The sequence below is a fragment of the Equus przewalskii genome, chromosome 1 (assembly GCF_037783145.1).
Source record: "Equus przewalskii isolate Varuska chromosome 1, EquPr2, whole genome shotgun sequence".
Classification (NCBI taxonomy): Eukaryota; Metazoa; Chordata; class Mammalia; order Perissodactyla; family Equidae; genus Equus; species Equus przewalskii.
Genome location: NC_091831.1, coordinates 5,348,960 through 5,374,690, shown reverse-complemented (window position 1 = coordinate 5,374,690; position 25,731 = coordinate 5,348,960). Strand labels below are relative to the sequence as shown.

The 25,731-nt window shown below is 44.9% G+C and overlaps 1 protein-coding gene across 3 annotated transcripts in view; it reads right to left on the bottom strand.

The window, feature by feature from the left end:
• The window catches only part of MKI67 (marker of proliferation Ki-67), a 28,463-nt gene extending 3,004 nt beyond the window's left edge, over nucleotides 1-25,459 (bottom strand). Inside the window, exons 1-14 of one of the 3 annotated variants that reach the window (XM_070564979.1) lie at nucleotides 25,199-25,459; nucleotides 24,603-24,781; nucleotides 22,093-22,171; nucleotides 21,881-21,996; nucleotides 18,915-18,987; nucleotides 16,381-16,426; nucleotides 14,803-15,885; nucleotides 13,237-13,412; nucleotides 11,727-12,051; nucleotides 11,518-11,636; nucleotides 11,239-11,410; nucleotides 8,748-8,903; nucleotides 2,352-7,762; nucleotides 1,037-1,480 (exon numbers count right to left, since the gene is read on the bottom strand). In XM_070564979.1, the coding sequence (XP_070421080.1) occupies nucleotides 1,037-1,480; nucleotides 2,352-7,762; nucleotides 8,748-8,903; nucleotides 11,239-11,410; nucleotides 11,518-11,636; nucleotides 11,727-12,051; nucleotides 13,237-13,412; nucleotides 14,803-15,885; nucleotides 16,381-16,426; nucleotides 18,915-18,987; nucleotides 21,881-21,996; nucleotides 22,093-22,171; nucleotides 24,603-24,694 (8,292 nt within the window). In that variant the 5' untranslated portion in view covers nucleotides 24,695-24,781; nucleotides 25,199-25,459. Of the gene's footprint in view, nucleotides 1-1,036; nucleotides 1,481-2,351; nucleotides 7,763-8,747; nucleotides 8,904-11,238; nucleotides 11,411-11,517; nucleotides 11,637-11,726; nucleotides 12,052-13,236; nucleotides 13,413-14,802; nucleotides 15,886-16,380; nucleotides 16,427-18,914; nucleotides 18,988-21,880; nucleotides 21,997-22,092; nucleotides 22,172-24,602; nucleotides 24,852-25,198 lie in introns of all 3 variants that reach the window. The other 2 variants (XM_070565153.1, XM_070565064.1) reach the window with 2 other exon arrangements.
• Nucleotides 25,460-25,731: the final 272 nt, after the last annotated feature.

The following is a 25,731-nucleotide window of genomic DNA, read 5'->3' as shown; positions in this document are numbered from 1 at the left end:
TCATTCTAGCAAGCAGTAAACAAATCTCTTCTGCTTTTGCAGCTGACACCACATCAGACAACTGTTTGTCAAGCAGTAAATTCACACACGTGTGTTAGAGCAATGGCCCACAGCACTGGCGTTCACGGGCTCTCACTGCACACTCAGAAGCAAATTTACACCACTCACAAAAAGGAGACTGTTCAACCACTCTTTCCTTCAAACTAGCAAAATCACATATTGCCCAGAACACAGAGTGAATTCAATCCTGCACCGTAGATTCATTCAAATGGTGCTGCTGAAGTTGACATGACGTTCGTAGCACTGACAGTCCTTAAACTTAGATGTTATTTGTTTTGGGAAGGGCCAAAGGACACAAGCACTTCCTACTGAATACGAACCTTTAATACAGTCCTGCGTTGCTTAACGAAGGGGACATGTTCTGGGAAATGCGTCGTTAGGCGATTTCACTATTGTGCGAGCACCAGAGTGTACCTACACAAACCCAGATGGTACAGCCTACTGCACACCCAGGCCGTATGGTACTAATCCTATAGGACCGCCGTGGTCTATGTGGTCCATCGCTGACTGAAACGTCGTTATGCAGCCCATAACTGTGGTGCTATTTACTACCCCTCCAACTTCTCTTCATTCTAGATTTCCAAAGGAACTCCTCTGAAATCCAGACAGGACCACCTCACTCGCATTAGTAAGTTTTGTTGAGCTAACGAGGGACTGAGGACATCTACCTATAATTTCAGTATGGGCTACGGCATGAGCAGTCAGAAAGTGCTGACTGGATAAATTCCTTGTTCTTCCTGAATGATGTCTTCATACTGTGAATTTACTGTTTGAAGTGAGATTCCCAAGACAGATACAACTAAATATAGCTACAAAGACAAAATATCTGGTTTAGAGTCACACTTCGTACGTGAGTATAACTGGGAGCTGGCAGCGTGTTATCACATATAATGTTTTGTTTGCTTTTGCAACGTGAGGCAAAATTTTATCAGAACATTCTATGCTCCTAAAGAAAGAAAAACAGTAATTTACTTGCCGTTTTCGTGGTTTCGGCACGTCTGTTGGCCCTCCGAGTCACTCTCTGTTCCGATTCACCCTCTAGAGTGTTTCCTTTAGGAGGGATTGTAATCTTTCTCGATCTCAAACTCTTGGAGTCCGAATGTCCTGTTGCTTCTTTCTCCTTCTGACTCTCCACGTGGATTTCCACCCTTTTCTTCCTGACTTTCTCCTCTGCTACATTGGGTAAGGGCATCTTATTCTGTCTTCCAGATCTCAAACCCATTCTACTCTCATGGACTTGGCCCCCAGATGTAGAATTCTTGGCTCCATCTTCTGGGTTTTGTAGCTTCATCTCTTGGGAGGTATTCATGGGCTTCTTTTCATTCCTCTTTATTTTAATCTTTTCTGCTGATATGAGAAACTCAGTTCTTTGCTCTTCTACAGTGGTTTTATTTGGGCGTCTGGAGCGCAGGGACATTCCCTAAAGAATCCAAAAGACATCCACAACATGTCAATGAGTCGTACAAATCTCAAAATTCAACACAGAGAAAAACGATCAAAAGTGAACTCAAAGGGGGATTCATTTGAAAATTTTACATTGAATAATTTTCTATGATGCCAGTAATCTAAGATATTCAAGGTAAGGCCTTGTCACTTTGTTCCTATGGAGAAATCATCTCTACTGATAAACCATAAATAAGGAATTCAGCGTAAGTTTCAATCAGTGTCTGAATGTCATAAATGTCAAATCTGATCATAACAAGCATGAAAGGGGCATTATAGAAAAATGCCCCTTTATTCAGGCAGGAAATGAATTCCCAGTCTTTTAACAGTCATTGCTAAAGCAGACAGGAAAATCTTGATTTCTGGAATTTTAGAAACTTCTCTCCACGCAGTAGTAATCTCTCTATCCAACAATCTGACAGTTCTGTTGCTCTCAGAACACACCCTCCCATGTACACCATTCTGTTTAAATACTGAAGCATCTAGAGCTTCTACCCAGCACTCCTGGCTATAGTGTCTGGAACGCAGGACCAAGCTGCCCCCTTCTCTGCACGATGCCTCACACCTTCGAAGATGAACCTAACTCGTTCAGTTCCTGAGAAACTCTTGCCAAACTTTGTAATAACAATTGTGACTAGCTATTTTCCCAAATTAGCCAATTGTCTCTGTAAATCCTAAAAGGACCCTTCCCCATGGTCTGCAGTTACTCCCTGTGTTGCATGCAGACTCCTTTGGGAAATGTAATCCACATATAAATTGTTTATACACAATTTGTACCAAATATTACACCAAAAAGGAGACCATCCCTCCAATATGACATATAATGATTATGTAACATCTACCATCACCTTATTTGGAGCAGTCGCATCTTCCACTCTTTGGCCCTTTTTTTCAGTTTTCGTGTTGCTGGGCAGCTCTTCCACAGGTTCAATCCTCTTTGCCAAAATCCTCAGAATTCTCTTCTCTGCTATGGAGGGTTCAGAGGGTGTGAGTGTCTCTCCGGGAGCTGTCCTCTGTTTCTTCTGGAGTGGCTTCTCTTCTGCCATTTCCGGCGGAGTCGTCACGGAGCGCAGCCTCTTCCTTCCTGTGACACTTCCATGTTTCCCACCTTTCCTCTTGGGGGACGGGGAAACTCTGCTTCCCCTTTGTGATTGCACAGGCTCCCTGGTGCCCACCAGATCGTCCATGGGTTTTGTCTTACGGGCCCTAAGGACTCTCCTGGACATTTTCACAGGTTCTCTTCTGTCTGGCGTTTGCGTTGGCGTTACCTTAATGGTCTCAGCATCAGTTCCCAGTTTCTTGGCATGAGCTGGCATTTGGAGGACCTCTTTATACCTGGCCAGGTCTTCGAGTGGCTGGGCCTTTTCCTTAGGGATTCTTAGCTGCCTCTTGTTTCCAGTTACACTAGCTGTAGGGTCCAATTCCCGCCTTGCAGTTTCCTCAAACACTTTGATGTCTTTATCACCATCGACTGGTCCCCTGCGTGAGCGTGTCGTTCTCCCCAGGGTTTGTGTGGGTTTCCTGCCTGCTGATGGAACTTCCTGCTCATCCACATTTTGGGGAGGTACCCTGAGCCTTCTCTTCTTGCTTGGTGGCGCCATGACTAGTTCCACTTGGGGAGATTTGCCGAGCATTTTTGTGGTTTTGTCCTCAGTCATTGGTTCGTCTGTGTGATCTGGCATTTGTATGAGCTCTTCGAGGCCATTCAGGTCTTCGAGGGGCTGGGCCTTTTTCTTAGGGATTCTTGGCTGCTTCTTGCTTCTAGTTACATTTTCTTCAGGGTCCAATTCCTGCCGTGGAGTTTCCTTAAAGACTTTGATGTCTTTATCATCACCTGCTGGCTGTCCGTATGTGTGTGTGATTTCCCCTGGCGTTTGTGTGGGCTTCCTGCGTGCTGAGAGCTCATCCTCTACATCCACTTTCTGGGCAGGTGCCCTGAGCCGTCTCTTTCTACCTGTTGGCACCATGACTGGCTCCACTTGCAGAGATTTGCAGGGCATTTTTGTGGTTTTGTCCTCAGTCATTTTGATCTCATGTTCTGTGTGATCAGGTGTTTGGATGACATCTGTGAGGCCATCCAGGTCTTCGAGTGGCTGGGCCTTTTCCTTAGCTCTTCTTGGCTGCCTCTTGCTTCCAGTTACACTTGCTGGAGGGCCCTGTTCCTGCCTTGCAGTCTCCTCAAACACTTTGCTGTCTTTATCACCACTGACTGGTTCTCTGCGTGATCGCGTCGTTCTCCCCAGGGTTTGTGTGGGCTTCCTACGTGCTGATCTATCTTCCTTCTCATTCACCTTCTGGGGAGGTGCCCTAGGCTGTCTCTTTCTGCTTGTTGGTATGTTGACTGGTTCTGCTTGTGGGGATTTGCAGGGTATTCTGGTAGTTTTCTCCTCAGTCACTGGTTCCTTGGTGTGATCTGGTGTTTGGAAGAGCATTTTGAGGCCATCCAGGTCTTCTAGGGGTTGGGCCTTTTCTTTAGGTTTTCTTGGCAACCTTTTGCCTCCAGTCACATTTTCTTCTGAGTCTAGTCTCAGCTTTGGAGTTTCCTTAAACAATCTGATGTCTTTGTCATCATCTACTGGTCCTCTGTGTGTGTGCACAGTTTCTCCTGGTGTTTGCATGGGCTTCCTGAGTGCTGAGAGCTCTTTCTCTGTGTCCACTTTCTGGGACGGTGTCTTGAGGCTTCTCCTTCTGCTTGTTGGTGTGTCAACTGGTTCTGCTTGTGGAGATTTGCGGGATATTTTAGTGGTTTGGTCATCAGTCATTGGTTCCTTGGCGTGATCTGGGGTTTGGAAGAGCTCTGTGAAGCCAAGCAGGTCTTCCAGGGAATGCTGGGTGTCCTTCCTGGGTGTTCTTGTTTGCCTCTTGCTCCCAGTTACATTTTCTGCAGGGTCCAGTTTCTGTTCTGGAGCTTCCTCAGACACAGCAATGCCTTTGTCATCACCCACTGGTTCTTTGTGTGAGAGCGAGCTTTCTCCTGGTGTTTGTGTGGGCTTCCTGAGTGCTGAGAGCTCTTCCTCTACGTCCACTTTCCGCAGAGGTGTCTTGAGTCGTCTGCTCATCCTGGTTGATACGATGACTAGTTCTGGTTGTGGAGATTGGTAGAGTATTTTAGTGGTTTTGTCATCAGTCATTTGTTCCTTGGCGTGAACTGGCGTTTGGAAGAGCTCTCTGAAGCCAGCCAGGTCTTCTAGGGGTGGAGTCTTTCCCTTAGGTGTTCTTGGCCGCCTCTTGCTTCCAGTTACATTTGCTGCAGGATCCAGTTCCTGCTCTGCAGTTTCCTTAAACGCTCTGATGTCTTTGCCATCATCTACTGGTTCTCCGTGTGAACACGTTGTCTCCCCCAGGGCTTGTGTGGGCATCTTGCCTGCTGACAGATGTTCCTGCTCTTCCACCTTCTGGGGAGGTGGCCTAAGCTTTCTCCTTCCGCTTGTTGGTGTGTTGACTGGTTCTGCTTGTGGGGATTTGCAGGGTGTTCTGGTGGTTTTCTTCTCAGTCACTGGTTCCTTGGTGTGATCTGGTGTTTGGAAGAGCATTTTGAGGCCATCCAGGTCTTCTAGGGGTTGGGCCTTTTCTTTAGGTTTTCTTGGCAACCTTTTGCCTCCAGTCACATTTTCTTCTGAGTCTAGTCTCAGCTTTGGAGTTTCCTTTAACAATCTGATGTCTTTGTCATCATCTACTGGTCCTCTGTGCGTGTGCACAGTTTCTCCTGGTGTTTGCATGGGCTTCCTGAGTGCTGAGAGCTCTTTCTGTGTGTCCACTTTCTGGGACGGTGTCTTGAGGCTTCTCCTTCTGCTTGTTGGTGTGTCAACTGGTTCTGCTTGTGGAGATTTGCAGGATATTTTAGTGGTTTGGTCATCAGTCATTGGTTCCTTGGCGTGATCTGGGGTTTGGAAGAGCTCTGTGAAGCCAAGCAGGTCTTCCAGGGAATGCTGGGTGTCCTTCCTGGGTGTTCTTGTTTGCCTCTTGCTCCCAGTTACATTTTCTGCAGGGTCCAGTTTCTGTTCTGGAGCTTCCTCAGACACAGCAATGCCTTTGTCATCACCCACTGGTTCTTTGTGTGAGAGCGAGCTTTCTCCTGGTGTTTGTGTGGGCTTCCTGAGTGCTGAGAGCTCTTCCTCTACGTCCACTTTCCACAGAGGTGTCTTGAGTCGTCTGCTCATGCTGGTTGATACGATGACTGGTTCTGGTTGTGGAGATTGGTAGAGCATTTTAGTGGTTTTGTCATCAGTCATTGGTTCCTTGATGTGAACTGGCGTTTGGAAGAGCTCTCTGAAGCCAGCCAGGTCTTCTAGGGGTGGAGTCTTTCCCTTAGGTGTTCTTGGCCGCCTCTTGCTTCCAGTTACATTTGCTGCAGGATCCAGTTCCTGCTCTGCAGTTTCCTTAAACGCTCTGATGTCTTTGCCATCATCTACTGGTTCTCCGTGTGAACACGTTGTCTCCCCCAGGGCTTGTGTGGGCATCTTGCCTGCTGACAGATGTTCCTGCTCTTCCACCTTCTGGGGAGGTGCCCTAGGCTGTCTCCTTCTGCTTGTTGGCGTGTTGACTGGTTCTGCTTGTGGGGATTTGCAGGGTATTCTGGTGGTTTTCTCCTCAGTCACTGGTTCCTTGGTGTGATCTGGTGTTTGGAAGAGCATTTTGAGGCCATCCAGGTCTTCTAAGGGTTGGGCCTTTTCTTTAGGTTTTCTTGGCAGCCTTTTGCTTCCAGTTTCATTTTTTTCTGAGTCTAGTCTCAGCTTTGGAGTTTGCTTTAACAATTTGATGTCTTTATCTTCATCTACTGGTCCTCCGTGTGTGTGCACAGTTTCTCCTGGTGTTTGCATGGGCTTCCTGAGTGCTGAGAGCTCTTTCTCTGTGTCTGCTCTCTGGGGAGGTGTCTTGAGGCTTCTCTTTCTGCTTGTTGGTGTGTCAACTGGTTCTGCTTGTGGAGATTTGCAGGATATTTTAGTGGTTTGGTCATCAGTCACTGGTTCCTTGGTGTGATCTGGGGTTTGGAAGAGCTCTGTGAAGCCAAGCAGGTCTTCCAGGGAACAGATCTTTTTCTTGGGTGTTCCTGTTCGCCTCTTGCTCCCAGTTACATTTTCTGCAGGGTCCAGTTTCTGTTCTGGAGCTTCCTCAGACACTGCACCTACTGGTTCTTTGTGTGAGAGCGAGCTTTCTCCTGGTGTTTGTGTGGGCTTCCTGAGTGCTGAGAGCTCTTCCTCTACGTCCACTTTCCGCAGAGGTGTCTTGAGTCGTCTGCTCATCCTGGTTGATACGATGACTGGTTCTGGTTGTGGAGATTGGTAGAGTATTTTAGTGGTTTTGTCATCAGTCATTGGTTCCTTGGCGTGAACTGGCGTTTGGAAGAGCTCTCTGAAGCCAGCCAGGTCTTCTAGGGGTGGAGTCTTTCCCTTAGGTGTTCTTGGCCGCCTCTTGCTCCCAGTTACATTTGCTGCAGGATCCACTTCCTGCTCTGCAGTTTCCTTAAACAATTTGATGCTCTTTTCATCATCTACTGGTTCTCTGTGTGTGTGTGTAATTTCCCCTGGAGTCTGTGTGGCCTTGCTGAGTGCTGAGAGGCCTTCTCCATCCACTTTGTGGGGCGGTGTCTGGAGCCGTATATTTGTCCTTGTTGGCGTGTTGGCTGGTTCTGGTTTAGGAGATTTGCGGCGCATCTTTGTGGTTATGTGCTCCACATCCACCGGTTTCACAGCCTGGTCTGGGGTTTGGAGGACACTGTGGATGTCCAGCAGGTCATCCTTCGGTTCTCTCTCGTGCAATTTCTTGAGGGCAGTCAGGTCTGCTGTTGGTTCCCATTTCAGCTCTGAAGACCTTCTTGACCTCCTCACAGCTACCATCTTTTCAGAGTTCTCTTTGGACTCAATGATTTTCTTACACATCTCAAAAGATCTCTCACTCTCCTGCATCTCTCCCTCTAGCTTCTGTTCTTGTAGTGGTGTTTTCCGCAGACGTCGTCCCAAGATGTTCCCCGTGGTGCCAGTTTCCATTTCTTGGTTCTTACCCTCTGTGCCTGGTGTCAGTCTATTTCTGAGCCCCACAGACCTCCTAGATGTGTTTGCGCTTGCTACTGCCTGCATAGGCTCTGCCTCAGATACTGGAGTCTTCATCTCAGCACCTGTCATTTTATGCATGTTCCTGGGAGTTTTCTCCATATCTTCATTTACTTTCATATTCTGTTGTTTGGAGGAGGCAGGGCTTGCAGAAATTTTATCCGACAGCTCTTTTGGTGCATTCTGAGTACTGGGGAACATACTCTCTCCTATAAGAAATAAAAACATACACGATAAATATAATCTGTTCACTGTTTTATGCCAACTTGGTATTTTATTGTCACGAAATATTGTGTAAGAGCCAATAATTCAGCCTCCTATCCATCCGACTAAGGAGATGACACTGCTGATGTGGCCATAAACCTGTCTTATGTATGAGCCGCGTACACTAAAGAATAACGTATTTGGTGATATATAGAGGGGTCATACAGAGGTGGTGGTTAGGCTCTACAGAGATTAGATAAAACATAAAATTCCTCAAGAAGGGTCTCCTGAAGGCTGTCATGCCATGTCTCAGTGACCTGAACACAGCAATTTTTTTTCTTGAAACATGAGAAACAAACAAGCTGTTTTTTCTGTTGAACCACCAATGCAATTACATGGTCTATACTTAGGATGCTGACGGTCCATGTTACACGGGAAACATCCACCCGTTAGCCACAGAAAACACTTTCAGTGTGGCAAACTGTTCCCCCTATGACAGGAACTCAGCAACCAGTACCAAACGAGAGAGCAAGACAGACTCACATGTCCCATTTCCCACTTGAACTAGGGCACGCTCCCATCCAGAAGATCAGGGGCAATACTTGCACAGTGTACACACTGCTATCTTTCTCTTTGGTAATTTACAATAATTTTGAGTTTGAGTAATTTACATATAAGTATGATGAGAAATCATTATAGTTTTCTGCTTATCAACCTCTTTGCTGATAGTAAACAAATGAGGCAAATGTATATAGGGAGTTCATGGTTATCAAACGAGTATTCCTTTTTAAGGAAGTCACTGAATGCCAATGCTAGTTCAACTGCTGACAGGAATTTCCCCTAAAACCACAAAACAGAGAAGCTGGAAAAGGTATGTTATCAGGAGTGTCTGTTGTAAGGAAATAACACAATATCTGTTGTAAAGAAAATAATAGCATCTATAGTTCCTGTTGAAAACATCAAAGCGCTAGGAAAAAACAGTAAACCAACCAAAATTTTCTGAAGCACATAGCAAAGGATTTTCTTCTGAATTGGGTACTTGAAACTTTTTTCCAAGCAAATCCTCTGAATTCGAAAAGGTGATGGGACATACACTCCTCCTTTGTGGCCTCTCTTTTGCTGGAGTCTTGAACATTTCAGTGAGCCCTGTTAAATGAAGATATTGGAAAAGCAGTTAACATATTGCTCATACATGCAAACAACCACGCCAGTCCTCAGAAAACAAAGGAAATGGTGGCACGTGGACAACAGGTCACTCTCTAGACCTCGTGGAAGACAGGATCTCATAGAAGAGGATGATGCATCCGTAATGAACTCGTTTTGTTAAAAGAGGGCAATGGGAAGTTAGATTCATCTCTCCTCTTCTCCACCTTTCCTCTTGGAAAGAAAATCAAATGAAGGAAGTTGGTGTCTGCAGTCTTCCAAAGTCGTCCCCGTCCCCAGTCATGAGCACTCGCCGGAGGACAGGGGCAGCCCTCAGGGCCTCCCCTCCAGGCATCCAGCAAACCGACTGCCCTCACGCTGCCTTCAGAAAGTCCTCACTTATGCAGTTCTGCATCTTAAGTAGAAATAAAATGTCCTCCAATTTTAAAAATGACACAGGGCTGCCCATTTTTTGTGGTGTCAGGTAATATGACCATCTTCTCATTTAACACCAAAAAGCAGTATTAACATAATCTCAGAAAAGAAAGAACCACATAGTACTTTAAATGGAAGATTTAACTTTCTGAAAAACTTACATTATCCCACGTTCTCCTTACTTTTCTCACTCTGCCATCAGTGGATCAAAATGCTCTCTTCAGTCTGCCACCCGCCTGCACAAGGCATCTGGGATGCCTGTCCCTAAGGCTGCCAAACCAGCCAACTCACTTACAAATCTCATCCCTCTGCCGCCGCTGAGGCCTTCCTTAAAATATCCGGGACTTAGTCTTCAGCACACACTGATGTTTTGTCATGAAAGTCACTCACAGCAAGGGGTGGACACTGCTGACTCTCTAGGAAAGGGTCTCAAAGGAAGGCTGAGAAACACCACTGTCCTGGGGACTGAGTATTTAAACTTCTATTTATTTCATCTTAAAAATACCTTTGAGGATTTGTTTTCATGCTTCATAACATATATACTAGCCCACTCAGACATGCACATAATTTACAAGAATATACAGTATACATATATCTGCATATTGAGTGGTATATGCTCAAAATGTTTTTATTCATGGAGCATGTTATCAAAATTCTGGCTACCACTGTTCTACATTTTTGTGGTTGTTTTTTTAGAAAGCTAAATGTATTGATTCAAATGTGACTCTAATCAGAGCATACCTTATATGGGTTATACAGAGGAGTACAACAATTCTTCCATCTTAAAATCTGCCAGGAAATAAAACAAGATTCCACCTAATGGATTCAAGACTCACCTCCCTTCAAAGAGTTCAAAGTGGAAACCACTGGTCAAACTATGTCACATAAAATCCAAACCTGGGTTCTTGCCACAGTCTAATCTGGCACAACCATAAGCAAGTCACATCACACTTTTACTGAGAATGACAACTTTGGCTCAACTATTGATGGTTACAGGAAACCATTTCACAAGACTTTGTTTCAAGAAACAGTTAAGCTACATAGAAGTAAAGGAAATCATGAAGAAGCAAAATACTGCTCAAACCAATTTCTCCGAGTCTGGGGCCATCTATTAGCATAAATGCAGGAAAGGGCAATTTTAAGAGCAAGCTTGCTTTCCTCACCATAAAGCAGCTTCCAGTTTTCTCCACCTATGCTGCTCTCTGAGGTAAAGATGTGGACCTACCTTTCACACCCGCTTCATGCAGGACACAGGACCCCCAAATGTAGGGGAACTGTCCTTGTTCCCCAATCCTGCTTTCTCTTCCTTGAACATCATGACCCAGGAAGGTGACAGGATTGTTTATTCTCCTGTCCCACTGACAGAAGATAAACAAAACTAGCAGCCATCCACACAGTCACACATAGGAGGATCAACAACTATGGTTTATAGAGCCAAGAGTGTGTTTTGTGGAAATTAATAGAAGAAACCTCAATTAAATTAGAGTCACGAAGGCCTGTAGGGGGAGCTCTCAGCCCTATCATACATCATACATTACTCCAGACAGGAAGAGACAGACTCTTGCATCTCCAACAGGAAGTACAACTACTATACTCAGGGGAAGATTTCTCTCCCCACCCAGCAACAGCCCAGCCAATGAGAAATGCTGCAGTTCAGCCAATGAGAAGCTGTTGCCACCCTGAACTGTTACTCTACACACAATGGACTTTTGGTTGGAACAGCCCCTCCCTATTCCCCCTTTCTCCCTATAAAAGCAGCTCCCATCCTTTGTTCTCCAGATTTGCCTGTGGTTCACCATAGCACCCACATCCTGATTTGTAACTCTTTTGGCTATTCCCCCAAAAAATTTGTTTTCAGGGTAAAATAACTAGCGAATTTGCTTTTTAAGTTGACAGTTTTTACCTGAAAGATCTTCATTAAAGTCCATTTTTTTGTTGAAGACAAAGTTGTTCAGCATTCTGTAGGGACGAGCAGGCACGTTTACTTTCTCGATGTGAGCTTTCCCTATGACTATGGTGCAAGGAGAGTTTGCATGGCCTGTACTAAATTGATTGTGAACGCTGCCAGTAGGCTTCTGGAAAAAAAATCAGGAGATCAACAAAACGTCAAAGCATAAATCCACACTTAATGTAATCTTAAGTAATATTATGTGTCAAGAGCAATTCCTATTGGAACCCATACCTTTGGAGTATTTATCCTTTTCTGTCTTTTGTTCAGCTGCCTTTGAGGGCCACGTTTAACGACTTTAGTTTGTGTTTGTTTGGCGCCAAGTTTTACCACGTCTGCCCACGATTTTGCCACTGTCAAAAGGAAAAAAGTGTTGAAACTTTTCAAAACTAGCATTACGGAGAAAATTAACCTCAAAACATCTTTGTTAATACGACACAAACCAATTAAATTGGCTTCAGAAGCACCACTCCTTCTTTTGGAATAAATCATCTGTAAGATTTCATGTTGGCTGCGATCGGTGGACATTCTCTTTGAAGGTAAGCTGCTGCTCCTTCTCCCTCCTCTCTTAGGAGTATCTGTCTGACAAGGAGATTTGCTGCCACTGGAGACAGAAGACGCCTTGGACGACGTACGGCGCTGATCATTCGCAACTGGAGAAGTTTTGGTAGGATTCTGAGCTGGAGAGCTCTTAACCACGTTTTGTGTGGTCACTTCCAAATGGATTTTGGAAGGAGAATCTTCTTTTCTTGATGGTTGAGACTGTTCCTGACAAGATTTAAATGTTCATAAGAAACCTCACCACAAATATAACATCTCTGAATGAATGCAAAAACCCTCCCCAATTAAGCATTTTAGCTCTTTAAATCTTGAAGCCCCAAATGTTTCAACCACTCTCTGTCACGAGCAGAGATGGGAGTCTGCCCCCCTCATTTAAGGGAAAAACGGCAGCAAACAAGTCTTAAGTGAGGTATTTCAGGTGAAAAGATGGAAGGAACCTCCTGATGCAAGGCAAGTGCTCTGATTGGAACCCACGGGAATACCATCCATGGGAGTCTAGCCACCTTTGGTCTACACTGGAGGAGGGCATCGCACTTCTGGGTACAATGGGAAGGGAACCAGACCTACTTTACACTCCTTTTGGTATGAAAAGAAATTAAAGATGACCCAGGCCCTGTGATGAAGCTGAGCTGTGGGGCCTTTCTAGGATTTAAAATTAGCAGGACAACACAACCTAGCGTAGGGGATTAAAAGTCTTCTTTTTTAAAGATTGGCACCTGAGCTAACAACTATTGCCAATCTTGTGAGGCTTTGTTTCTGCTTTTTCTCCCCATGTCCCCCCAGTACATAGTTGCATATTTTAGTTGTGGGTCCTTCTAGTTGTGGCATGTGGGATGCCACCTCAGCATGGCCTGAGGAACGGTGCCATGTCCATGCCCAGGATCCGAAGAGACAAAACCCTGGGCCGCCGAAGTGGAGCGAGAGAACTTAACCACTTGGCCACGGGGCCAGCCCCAGTTAAAAGTTCTGAATAGCTGATGGTGAAAATCATAGGTGTGTTGCCAACCAAGATTTTCCTTTTCACCTTACAATTCTAAAAGAAAAAAAAACCTTATGGTTATGTGTCATGATGTCTCCAGATTCTTTTCAATTGGCGGTTTTTACTGTAACCCTGGAGCAATCACCTGGCCCTGTAAGCCGGGTGGGCAGGAGGCCTCAGCAGGAAAAAGACATGTGCTGAGGACTCACCTGTGCCCGGCATGTGCTCAGGAACCCAGGTGTTCGTTTTCCAACACCCAAGTGAATGAGCTCTCATTTCGATTTTATTCTGCTTTTTTATTAGAAAGGAAAAGGTCTTAATTGCAATTCCACTAGTGTGAGGCTTATGGTAAGAATAAGTACCAAGGACGTGCATCATTAAACATGCGGGAGAATACTAGCTGTTAAACCTACCTTGATGATTTTCTTCAGGACAGTTGGAGTGTGGGTAGCAAGAGATCTCCTTTTCATCGGTGTTTCTCCTCTTTTGAGAGGCGTATTAGGAGGTAAGTTTTCATCAAATAGTTCAGGTCTCAGATGACCACCAAAGGACACCCTCCTTCTTTTCAAGGACATTCCCTCCACCTTATCTAAAGTAACGAAGACACACGTGGAAAGGACGGTGAGAAAACCTATACCAACACTGCTGACTTATTTGAAACTGCAATCGAAGACAAACCAACTGTAAAATTCATTGAAACCTAGTCAGCACACAGCTTCATTCTTTTGTCATGCTGACAAAGCGAAAGCTGCTTCAAGAGCACCTGAAGGATCTGGGGTCAAACCACTAGAACACCAAGTCCCAACTTGACAGAACAAAGGTTTTCTTCACAATGCAGAAAAGTCCTATGTGGGCAAAGCTTAGTGAAGGGACTGATCTGAGGCAGCAGCTCTCACTCGGAAGCGGGGGCATATCGGAGATGGATGCTTTCCCAGTGGCCTGAGAGCTTTTCCAAAAGACACATACTTGGGCCTCACCCAGACCTACCGAGTGAGCAGAACTTAGGAACTTGAAACCTTCTCCAGGTGATTCTGATAGGCCACTCATGAGTCCCACCCCCACTACACATCTTTATGAACTGCTAGTCAACATAAATCCTTGTCTAAGCGACGTGCCCTGTATGAGATCGTAGGCACCCTGCGACTGATGTGTGCCAATCTAATTTTAGAGAGCACGCACCTCTGCACTATGGGCCCTCTGCAGAAGCAGAGCCTTGACAGTAAGCATACTGCATGAAAATGCCCGGAGACCCCTGAAAGGGTAGGAGGATGCCCAGGAGCTACTAAGCCAGCCACAGGGGTCCTATCTCTGCCACTCACTGTGTGACATTAGGTTGTCAGTTTCTCCGTCTGCAAAATGGAGATAACAAGAATTCCTGTCCCGTGGGCACTCCTGTTGCCCACAGGAGGATCAAGTGTGCATGTCTGTGAAGCTGGCAGACCAGCGCCTGGCACATAAAGCCATGGGGACAGTCCAGTGTTTGTAAGAAACTGCTCGTAGGAGACCCTGAGAACAGAGCAGAAATATCTGAGAGCCACTCTATATTAAAAGATTTCCAAGGGATTCCCCTTGACTTAATCCAGTGGATCAAACTCACAGGATACAGGCGCTTGTAGTTCAGAATTAAACCTCCTGTGAAAAGCAATTATGATTATTCTCCTTTCTATCTTGCCAGAGATTGACCAGGAGACTCAAACATGTTCTGGGACCACCCTATCTCCTTAGATTCCCCCCTGTTTTCTTCCCTGACAACCTGCACTTCCTCGGTCCCTCCGTGTTATAATTATCCAGGTGTTCAGTGAGAATCTATCAGAGGAGACAACAAATATGGCGGTCTCATCATTGTACTCCCAGCAGCTCCTAGATTCTCTACCACAGAGCAGATCATTCCTGACTGAAGGAAGCCCTCCTTCATTCGTATCTAATAAAAGGTAGGTGTGAACTTTTGGGGGAAAATAAATTGAGTTAAATAAACTTACTAATGGAGTCACCGAACTTGCCGACATCGACTGAACTAAGGTCAGGTGACCCGGAGCGCGTCTGTCCAGCTGCGGTGTCCAGTTTCTCAGGCTTGTGGAGGGCATCGTTTTGAATCTTCCCTTCAACTTGAACGAGCAATGGAGCTAAAATAGTTTGATTTTGAATTTCTGTTTCTGTAGTAAGAACGTCAACATTTGTTGGCAGACTCTTCCTCTTTTTGGAAAAGAGCTTTTCTGGAGTATTTCCAAAATTACCAGCATTTTCAACGTTAGTGGGTGTCTGATTTCTAGTTAAGGACCTCCGAGGAGTAAAGGTTTTATTATCTGCCCTGAAGCCTTCCCTCTGACCCGGATTCACAGACTCGCTCCCTTGGCTAACACTCCGGTCTTCACTCGGACGCCTCCGTGAGGAACTCCGGTGTGAAGGCTGTGCCGGGGTCTTGGTGCCCGGCGTCTCCAGGTGGGGACCGCTGGGACTCGTGGTCTCCTGGGGAGTCTGAACAGGCTCCTCGTCAGTTGTCTTCTCCTCAGTCTGGCTACTTCCTTGTTCTGCCGAAACAGGGTCTGCCTTAATTTGAGTACTTCCACCCGATTTCGGTCTGGATTTAAGTGAGACCAACACTCGTGTCCCGCCCTGTAAACCACCAGCACTTTTGTTTTCTGTTGGGCAATGACTCTGTGATCCTGATTTTCTACGACTCCACAGAACATTTTCTTTTTCTGATTTCCCGTCTAACTCTTCCTTCATTGACTCGTAAAGCTTCCTAAAGGGAGAGTCATTGTTTTCACTCTTCCTAAGACACTGTGTAGACGGAACAGACTTCACTTCTCCATTACGGCTCACTAACGTCACACTGGAATCTTCTTTCAAATCCCCAGGAGGGGGATCCATTGCATTTCTGCAGTTGTCTCCAGGAAGTCCTGAAGAATGAAGAACAGTAGGTGTTTTCCTGGCAACATGATCTTCTGAATCATCGGAGACAGTATCAGCTGCTTCGACATTCTTCACGTGTACCAGAGCCCTTGCTGAAACACTCTCTTCAGTGAGTTTTGAACGGGCATCAGAATCTTGAACTTTCCCGTCTTGATGTTGAGTTAGGAAATAAGAAACGGAAGTTCAAGATTTTCTCAATGATTAACATAGGCAGTATTCAAATTTGAAAACTATTTCAAATTGTCTTATAACCTAGCTTTTCACGTAGCCTACAAATTACTTAATGCCCAAACTGTGTAATAATGGTATTCTCATACTATTTTTCTGGTCTAAATTGAAAAATCACGTTGGCCTCTCATAACCAGTATGAGACATCAAATACTATTAATCTATTCAGAATTTAACCTGACAAGTGAGCAAGAAGATGTGTCATATGTGGACTCTCCAATAAGCATGGTGCCTCATACAGCACTTAGGAAAAAGTTAACTCAGGTGTCTGACTACATTTGTGATATTAAATGACACAACCTCTTAATTTTTGTGAGCCTAGATATGTAACACTTGTGTTCTCATTGTCCCTTCCTTCCTGTAATGTTACAGAGAACTGATCTTCCAGGATCCCATAACAAAACCAAAATACTAACCAGGGTCCGAAGAGAAGCTCGATCTTGAGCCCCGACGGAGAGATCCCTGTGAATTGGCAAAATAAGAATAGCAATTTAGACGCCTTTTCAAATACCGACAGTCATATTTATTAAAATATTCTTCCTATTGATGATCTTCTTTACCAAACTGTTCCTGTATGACGACTCTTAGAGACTTTGAGAAGCGAGTCCAAGACGTTCAGGTGCTAGTGGTCATAATACAAGTATTTCTCGGCTGATTTTTAAAAATTTGATGGAATAAGAAACAAACTTCAAGCTTACAATTGCTTAAATTGAAGCTCAGTAAGTATTTATAACTTCCTCAAACTTCTTTCTTGTCACCATATGAAAGAAGCAGCAAGGTTAAAATTAACCCTCACAACACGCAGTATCGATCAACCTACCAAAGGCCCAGGATCATTGACTTTAGACTCAGTTGTATCGGAAATCGGCTATAGGACCTGGGCGGGAACCGAGGCTCCACTGGGCACGTGGGCTCTTTGGCTGGCAGGTACTGAGGGCAGATCTGAAAACCCAGAAGTTAACACAAGCAGAACAGTGCACCAGCGGTGTAGAGCACAGCCACCAGGCCCAGCACTCTTCCTCGACACGCCGTTAACAGCGCCTTCGCAATGTTTCACAGGGAACTTACCTTAGACGGCAAGGAAGAGCTTCAGAATTACACGTATGCAAGACATAAAAGTCCAATGTTGTTTCAAAGGAGGAAAATTATATCTGAATTGTCAGGGGGAAAAAACCCCACAAAATATAGCCAAGGCAAATAATTTAAATCAGTTTCAGATTTCTTGGTATCTATCTCATTAGCTTCACAAATTTCCCACATGAAGGATCAGTTTTTAATTTCCAAGCTGAAGTTGACCAAGAATTGTATGACTAAATAAAAATGAATTGAAATTTTTAAATATGTACAAAATAGGGGCCAGCCCAGTGGCACAGTGGTTAAGTTCGCACGTTCTGCCTCAGCAGCCCAGGGTTTGCCAGTTCAGATCCCGCCTATGCACCACTTGTCAAGCCACGCTGTGGCAGGCGTCCCACATATAAAGTAGAGGAAGATGGGGATGGATGTTAGCTCAGGGCCAGTCTTCCTCAGCAAAAAGAGGAGGATTGGCAGTGGATGTTAGCTTAGGACTAATATTCCTCAGGGAAAAAAAAAATGTACAAAATATAAGCCCATATCTTTTGTACTGTTATATTCAATAGCCATAAAAATCATTGTCAAATTGCTCTATGTTCTAAGCATTCCGTTTCAATATTTACTTTTTCACAATCCAGATAACGAGCAGTTCCTAGACCCCTGAGTGGCACTTACTGAACCCACAGTCCAGCTTTTTTGGTTAGTTTGCTTCCACCTACCAACAAGTTAGGATGGTGGCTGGTGTGTGGGATACCTCAAAAGCTAACTTGCCCCCAAAGCTGATGAGCAGAGGGTCAACGTGCAGGGTACTCTCCCGGGAACAAGCATCACCCAGTGGGAGCAGGGGCCTTCCATTGAAGGGCCTGTTGCTAATTTCAGGCGTACCTATGACGACTGTCCTAAACCAGTGAATTCCAACCTGGTCATCTGAGACTAACTTGGGTAGCTTCCTGAAAAGCAGGAAAGACAGAAATTCTCAGGATTTACCTTAAATCTACTAAATCCTACTAAATCTCCAACGACACGTCCAGAATCATGTTTTGGTTTTTTTTTTTTAAACATTTATTTGGATTTGTTTTCTGCTTTTTTATTTATTTTTTTTCTTTTTGAGGAAGATTACCCCTGAGCTAACTGCTGCCAATCCTCCTCTTTTTTCTGAGGAAGACTGGCCCCGAGCTACCATCCATACCCATCCTCCTCCACCTCATACGTGGGACGCCTACCACGGCATGGCTTTTGCCAAGCAGTGCCATGTCCGCACCCAGGATTTGAAACAGCGAACCCCAGGCCACCAAAGCAGAACATGCGCACTTAACCGCTGCGCCACCGGGCCGGCCCCAGAATCATGCTTTCATAAGCTGAACCGTTTGGAATACGTTTTCTCTATTGATAGACACACGTGATGAGATTCTCTCACACGACCCAGCACGGGCTCTTCCAGGGTCACAGGTCATCTGTATATCAAAACTGAGAAGCATCTTTGACACTCACAACTCTGACATGATTATTTCAGATGCATAAAGATGGATGAGTAGATTGACTGGGGGACAAAATGAGCCAACAGACAACTTAGTTCCTAATTTCAGTTCTATGTGTTGGAGTTGTCTGAGCCAAAGTTTGCAAGAAGATCAGATCAGGAGAGACTCTGGGAACTTTTTGGACCAAAAGTGTTAAGGCTGCCTTGGTACTCTCATTTTGAAAACAAAGAGAAAGTATAGTTTTAAATTATTTTTATATGTCTAAGTTCAACTTGTTTTAATACCTTAGTTACATTTTCCCACCAAAACTGCCAAGTCCCCTTCCCTTGTGAGAATCCATTCATCAAAGTGCACATCATGATTTCACGTCATGCCCAAAGTTAGAGAATCTCCCCCATCACCTGTTCACGTCGTGGTCCAGGAAACTCAGTTGACTCGTTTCCATTCTGATGACTTTCATTTTCATTTTCATACCTGAAGTGCATAGAATGAGATACATGTTTAGAGTAAAGACCTGCAACTGATGGTAAAGACTCCATATCTGGTTAACGCCCAAGGAGCAGGGAACAAACTTCAGGCTTTGTTCAAACTATTACCTTATTTATGGAAATAAATTTAGAGTTAGGAGAGTGTTTTTACTCTAAAAATCTAGATAAGCTGCCTCAAGTTTCTTTTGGAAAGCTGTTGTTAGAGGTTGGGGTCCCAGATAAATTTCTGAATACTGAGCAGCCTGCATGATTCGACAGCATCCCTGAGCACCGCCCGTGTGCGAACCTACGGCACGTGAGAGCCATCTCGGGTTTCCACTAGTTTATGTTCCTGAAAATCTGATGGCTTGGAAGATCAACCAGCAAACCTGTTGGTGCCCAACCCCTTAATCACTCTGTGATGTCACCTACCACAGGGACACTATAGCGCTATCCTTTCACTTAAGACTACTACGATCTCTCCAGTCTCCCACTTATTCCATGTGTGTCTGAACAAAGACAGGCACATCTCATGAAGGCCACGTTTAGAAAGATACACAGTTGATCTAACAGACCTCGGGTAGCAATTCACAGAGCAACCTTTTATTTTGCATACTGAACTTGGGTATCTCAGTATGGTGGCCTGATTCGAATTTAGGTGCCCCCTCAGTGAGATGTGGAGCAGTCAGGCATCTGGAGTTGCTTCTCAAGGAGCAGAGTTCTGACTCAAGTCCCTCCCCTAAGAGCCATTTGCTGTTCTTTCGGGGAGGTATTTAATCATCTCAGTTAATCCCAGTTTGAACAGCATCTCCTTCTGGAGAGAGAGTTCTGGTGTCCGTTCCACATCAAATACTTCCTACCTAGAAGTCTATATTCAATAAAAATATCCTTTAAAAATGAAAGCATCTCAACAAAAATCACAGTAAAAGAAATGGCCCGGGAGTTCAAATAGTACATTAGAAAATACCCATTTAATACAAATGAAGGCAGAATTCCACTTAGCAGAACGGATGAAAAAAACTGATCCAACTATATGCTGTCTACAAGAGACACAATTTAGATTCAAAGACACAAACAGGATGAAATTAAAAGGATGGGAAAAGATACACCATGCAAACAGCAACCAGTAGAGAGCTGAGGAGGCTACACTACCCTCAAACACAGTAGACTTGAAGATGAACATTGTTCACAGAGACCAGCCACATTTTATAAGAACAAAAGGGTCAACCTATCAAGATATACCAATTATAAACAAAAGTGCACCTACCAGCCGGTTCTACGAGACAACTTAACCTTAAAGATTATGAAAAGTTAAAAGTAATGTGATAGAAAAAATTATAGTATATAACCACTAATCAAAAACTATTACCAAAAGTGGAAGGCATGTCAAAATGATAAACGACAGAGCTTCAGCCACGGGAAGGACATAATTCTAAATTTAAACAGAAAAGTATAGGCTCAAAATGTATAAAGCAAAAACTGACAGAACTAAGAAACAAAAACAAGAAAAAAAGTCCTCAATGCATGATTTCAACTTGCCTGCCTGAGTAACTAAGAAGCAGGGGAAAAAACTACTGTGATACTAGAGTTAGGATTTTGAATCTAAAGGACGTATACAGGTGGACCACCACACCCGACAGCTGTAGAATACACCTTCTTATCACCAACACACAGAGGAGTAGAAAGTTAACCATATCTGATCATAAAGCAAGCCCTGACTCATTTCAGAAAATGGAAAACTACTCAAAGGTCCATCCACAATGGATAAATGGCATATAATTGTGTATATAACTGCATCTATTATTTCGATGAAATACCCATGCAGTGAGAAGGAACAAACTGTAACATCCATGCTCGAATCTCACAACCTTAAGAGCAGGAGTCAGTTACAAATCCATACTTCATCGTTTCAAATGTACGGAGTTTAATAAGGACAGAGAAAGTGGCAGTGGTTAGAAATGCGTGCTCAGGTGGCCAAACTGTGAAGACTTTGATGCTATCAGAAAAGCCAGACCAGTGGTTTCTTGGTGAGCGAAAGAAGTAGTCATTACAAGACTTCATGGAAGAAGCCTCTAGAAATGTTCTGTTTATGGTTCGGGTGGTGTGTTAGTTTCCTAGGGCCGCCATAACAAAACACTACACACTGGTGGCTTCCACAACAGAAATTCATTTTCTCACAGTTCTGGAGGCTGGAAGGCTGAGGCCACGGTGTCGGGAAGTTGGTCTCCTCTGGGCCTCTCCCCTTGGCTTGCTGTGGCCGCCTTCTTGCCGCCTCTTCACATGGAGGTCCCTCTGAGCACCGGCTCCCCTAGCTTCTCTCTCTGCGTCCTCATCTCCTCTTCTTATAAGGACATGGGTCAGATTGGATTAGGACCCAGCCCAACGCCCTCATTTTAACTTAATCACCTCTTTAAAGGCCCTGTCTCCAAAAACAGTCATACTGTGGGGTACTGGGGGGTTAGGACCTCAACATAGGAATTTTGGGAGAGCACCATTCAGTCCGTAACAGGTGGTACTCACAAGGGTGTTTGCCTCATGGTAAATTAGGCTTATGTCTTGTTTTGTATCTTTCTCCACGAGCGTATTTTACTTTGAAATAAAAAAGAAACTAGAAAATGTAGGCAGGTTCACAACACTCACAACAAAATAAAACTGTTTTAGGATCTGGTCCCTCCGCTTTGGCAGAGTCATGTGCACTCAAATCCTTGAATTGAATCACATAAGCCCGATTTGTCTTTCCTTCTAGATCCGTATGATTTCAGATGAAGAATTACCATTGAGAAGGACAGCCTAAACACTTTGACATTCACCAACGTTAAAGGGTCACAGATGATGTGCGAGGCTAGCTTTTGGTGCATCAAAAGATCCATTTAGTTTTAGCCCAATTAGTTTTTACCTACCTGAAAGATCGATCAACAATGGTTATCACATCCCCATGTTTTAGTTGTACAGGTTTATCAAAAGTAGATCCATTTACTCGTGTAGGATTTGTGGTACTGAAATTAAACAATATTGCCTACAAGTAGAAAAAGGGAGAAAAAGATGTAACTAATAAATAGACAAAAAGTGAAATGAAAAGTTCTAAAAAATAGATTTCTAAAAGCCCACTTACTTCTTGCTTATTGATTTCAATTTTGCAATGCTGCTTTGACACTACAGGAAGCTGGATACGGATGTCACATTCCACACCCCTTAAGTGAAAAGAGTTAAGGTTTTTTTAGGTTGTTGCAATTTTTTAAAAAAATTACATCAACTTTTCAAAATAAAACAACATTTGACTATATGCTTATCTGTAAATATAATGACATAAAGGGACAACAAATTGGGCAATGTAAATGATCCTTGCATTTTGCAAAGGATTTTTACAAGTATTGCATAAACAACTATTTTAAATCTTTAAAACTTAGAGTACTTAAAAATAATTATAATAGAAAATTTTATATATTGCGTATTTGTATATATAATACAAAATTGAATTGCCTTTTACTAAAATATCTATGGTTATAAGACCCAAATAAAGGAGTACTTTATATCAGCTTGGATAATGATAATTATTTTTAATACTCTGCTTTTTCCCTATAAAAAAAGTTTATCTATGTTTATTGGTAATGCTACGAACGTTTAAAGGTTTAATCACCACCAGAAGTGCTGTGTTTTATGCTGGCATCTCTCTGTGCCTCAGTTTCTTCATATACAAAAGGAGGATTACATAGCACCCATGCCATGGTGTTGTTCAAACAATCAAATGAGGTATACGTGTCTGTCATTTGCCTGGCACACAGTCAAAGCTCATGACCTGTGAGCTTTTATTGTTGTTTTAAAACTACACTATATTAAAGGACGGATTCACAAACCTCCTAGCATTAAAAATACTAATCTGTATGCAACGAAAAAGCATTGTTCGACTCAACCTGTCTTTGCACAGGAAGAGCATCAACAGGAAGTGCCAGAAGGAAGAATACGCGAACCCACAGGGAAACCAATCAAGAGGCCTCAGTGAGGCTCCTCGGGTCTCTGGTGTCCCCGTTACCGTAAGTTTGAACAACTATATACTCTCCTCTCTGTTCTCAGCAGGAAGCTCCCGAGTCTGAGACTCTCTCTTCCCACCCATATCATCCGACCATACTCTTATGAACGGGTTTCTAAATTACAAAATCTTACCTAAAAATACACCTATTCACTGCTGTATAATAACCAGAATTACTGCCATTTGATACCAAAATGTTTAATTTTTTTCCTTTGAGGAGAAAAGCAGCTATGGAAAGTGAACAGCGACTTTAAAACAAAGAAGAGAATTTGATTTGGAGGTATAAGAACATTCCAGCAAGAGAGAGAGACTATCTCATTAGAACTTAGAATTCGTTTGGCAGGAAACTACCAAACAGAATCACTACACATCAGTGGTTCTTAACCTCCGCTCTCTTGACATTTCAGGCCAGGTGATTCTTTGAAGTGGGGGCTGGCCTGTACATTGTAGGACATTCAGCTTCATCCCTGATCTTGGCTCACTGACGCCAGTGGCATTAGCCTCCCACATGCGACTCGGGAAAACCTCTCCAGACCTTGCCAAAAGTCCCCTGGGGGGCAAAGTGGCCCTAGGCTGAGAACTACTGCTACATGATTCCAAATCCAGCCCACCTTTCTACCGGACACTTAGAGAGTACTAAGTATTCATCACCTCTCACTTCCTAGACCCCATACCAGGCACTCAGTACATAATTACTAACTAGGTAGTCCCTGTTCTTGGAGAGCTTAGCAGTGGGACAGACAAACCAAAGACTCTTCACCATGTGTGGTGCCAGGAAAGGCAAGAGCAATTTTCCTTAAAGGCTTCTTTTCAGGTAACGTTTAAACCAATATCTGAAAGTTAGAAAGTAATCACCCACACAGGGGGGCAAAGAGAACATTCCAGTCATAAAGTTCAAACTGGCTAAAAGCACCAAGGTGAGAAGAGCTTGGAATTTCTAAGGTGGGATAAACATGGTAGGGATGAGGCAGGTAGGACAGTTTGTGGGTAGAAGGGAGTGGGGTGTCACACCACACAGGACTCCGGGGGAAGTGACCTGTCATTTGCTAGAAAATGAAAGAGGGTGCAATTAACAATGTTTCCTGTTATTGGGGGACCTTAGTTATTGCCACCAACCCTGGAAAGCAACAAAAGAGGAGTTCTCAAAACACTAGCAGGAGGGCTTTCCCTCCCATTTTCATTTTTCCAAAAAGACCGCAAACCATCTGCAGAGCCTCCTTCCTTCCTTTGCTCAACAGCGTCCTCCAAGAGCCACGGAAGACCAAGTTTGGAGGGATTTCAGATGAACAGTGGTCTTCTAAAGACTGCCTGAAGTGAATCAGGATTTGAGAATCGTCTGCATTTTCCTCCATTTAGAGATCTTTATCAAATCAATTTTAAAATTTGTGTTTGATTAGAAAAATAGCTACATAAACATTGTTTCCAAGCTTCTATGTCATAATAAACAACTATGTCCAGTTGACTATACATAGGGCCTCTGGAGGAAAACCTGAAGGCAGGAAATACTCCTAGAGCCAAGCCTACAGCCTGTTAAATCTGTGATGAAGATATTAAAGTCTTTTAAACTGAATTGTCCACACATGCGCAGGGCTCACCTTCCAAACAAGCAGGTCCTGAGGCTCAAAGGGAAGTGGGGACCGTCGACCCCGCTCCTTTTGATGGTAACAAGGCGTCCTGTAGAACCCATTTTCTAAACAAGATTTGGAGTATAATCCGTATGGGAAGGTCAGGCATCAAAAGGTTTGCTGCAGCAAACTTACAAGCCACTCTTGCACTGCAGGAACAGCCACTGAGTTAAACAACCGAATAACACACGCGGCGGGGTGGGTTGGGGGGAGGTTATTCTGAAAGCAAAGAGCTAAGTCACTTGTAAGCGACGGATTGGGGTGGCTTGTACAATTCACCATGCCTCTGCCGCCCCGGCCCACACCTCACCTGACCCCTGTGGAAGCCCCAGCCAGGTCCCGGGGGCTGCCCACCAGCACCTACAGTCCCCCAAGACCCGCGGCCAGGACGCCGGCCACTAGGGCCGCGTCTCCCGGGAGTTCCCACCGAGACAGGGACAGGGATGAGCCCGGCCCATGCCGCGCTCCCAGCGCAGGTCCCCTCAGAGCCCGGAGGAGTCCCCGCGGTCTCCGTCCGGACAGCCGCCCCTCGCGCCCCCCCTGGAGGCGCCCCGGCCGCAGCTCACCAAGGACGAGTCGCCCGCACCGTCACCAGTGGGTCCACTGCTTGTCAAGGCGCAACCCAAGTCCGCACCTTGAGGAGCCGGCGACGAGTCCACCTGTGTCCACCGCCCGCCACGCTCTACAGGAACCGGGACTCCGCCCGGTCCCGCGCCCCCCTCCGCCGCGGCCGCAGTCCCCGCTCCCCCCGCCGCCGCCCTCGCCGGTGACCAGGTGGCCCTGCCCAGCTACGTCTGGGAGATGCCCGGCGTCAGCGGTTCGGGCGCGGAAAGCCCGCCCGCCTCGCTCTCCCAATTCAAATAAAAACAGCGATTCAAATTTGGCGCTGAGCGCTGCGATTGGACGCGATGGAGAGGCGGCAGACCAATGGGAAGGGGCGAGGGCGGGGCGTGGGCGGGGCAAGAGGGAAGGAAGCGGCGGGCTCAGCGGAGAGGGGCGGGCTGCGAGCCCGCAGGAGTCTTCCTGGGGTTCCCACCAAGGACTGCGCAAAAAGGGCGGAAATAGAACCTGCTCCCGCCGCCGCGAAACCTCTCCTGTC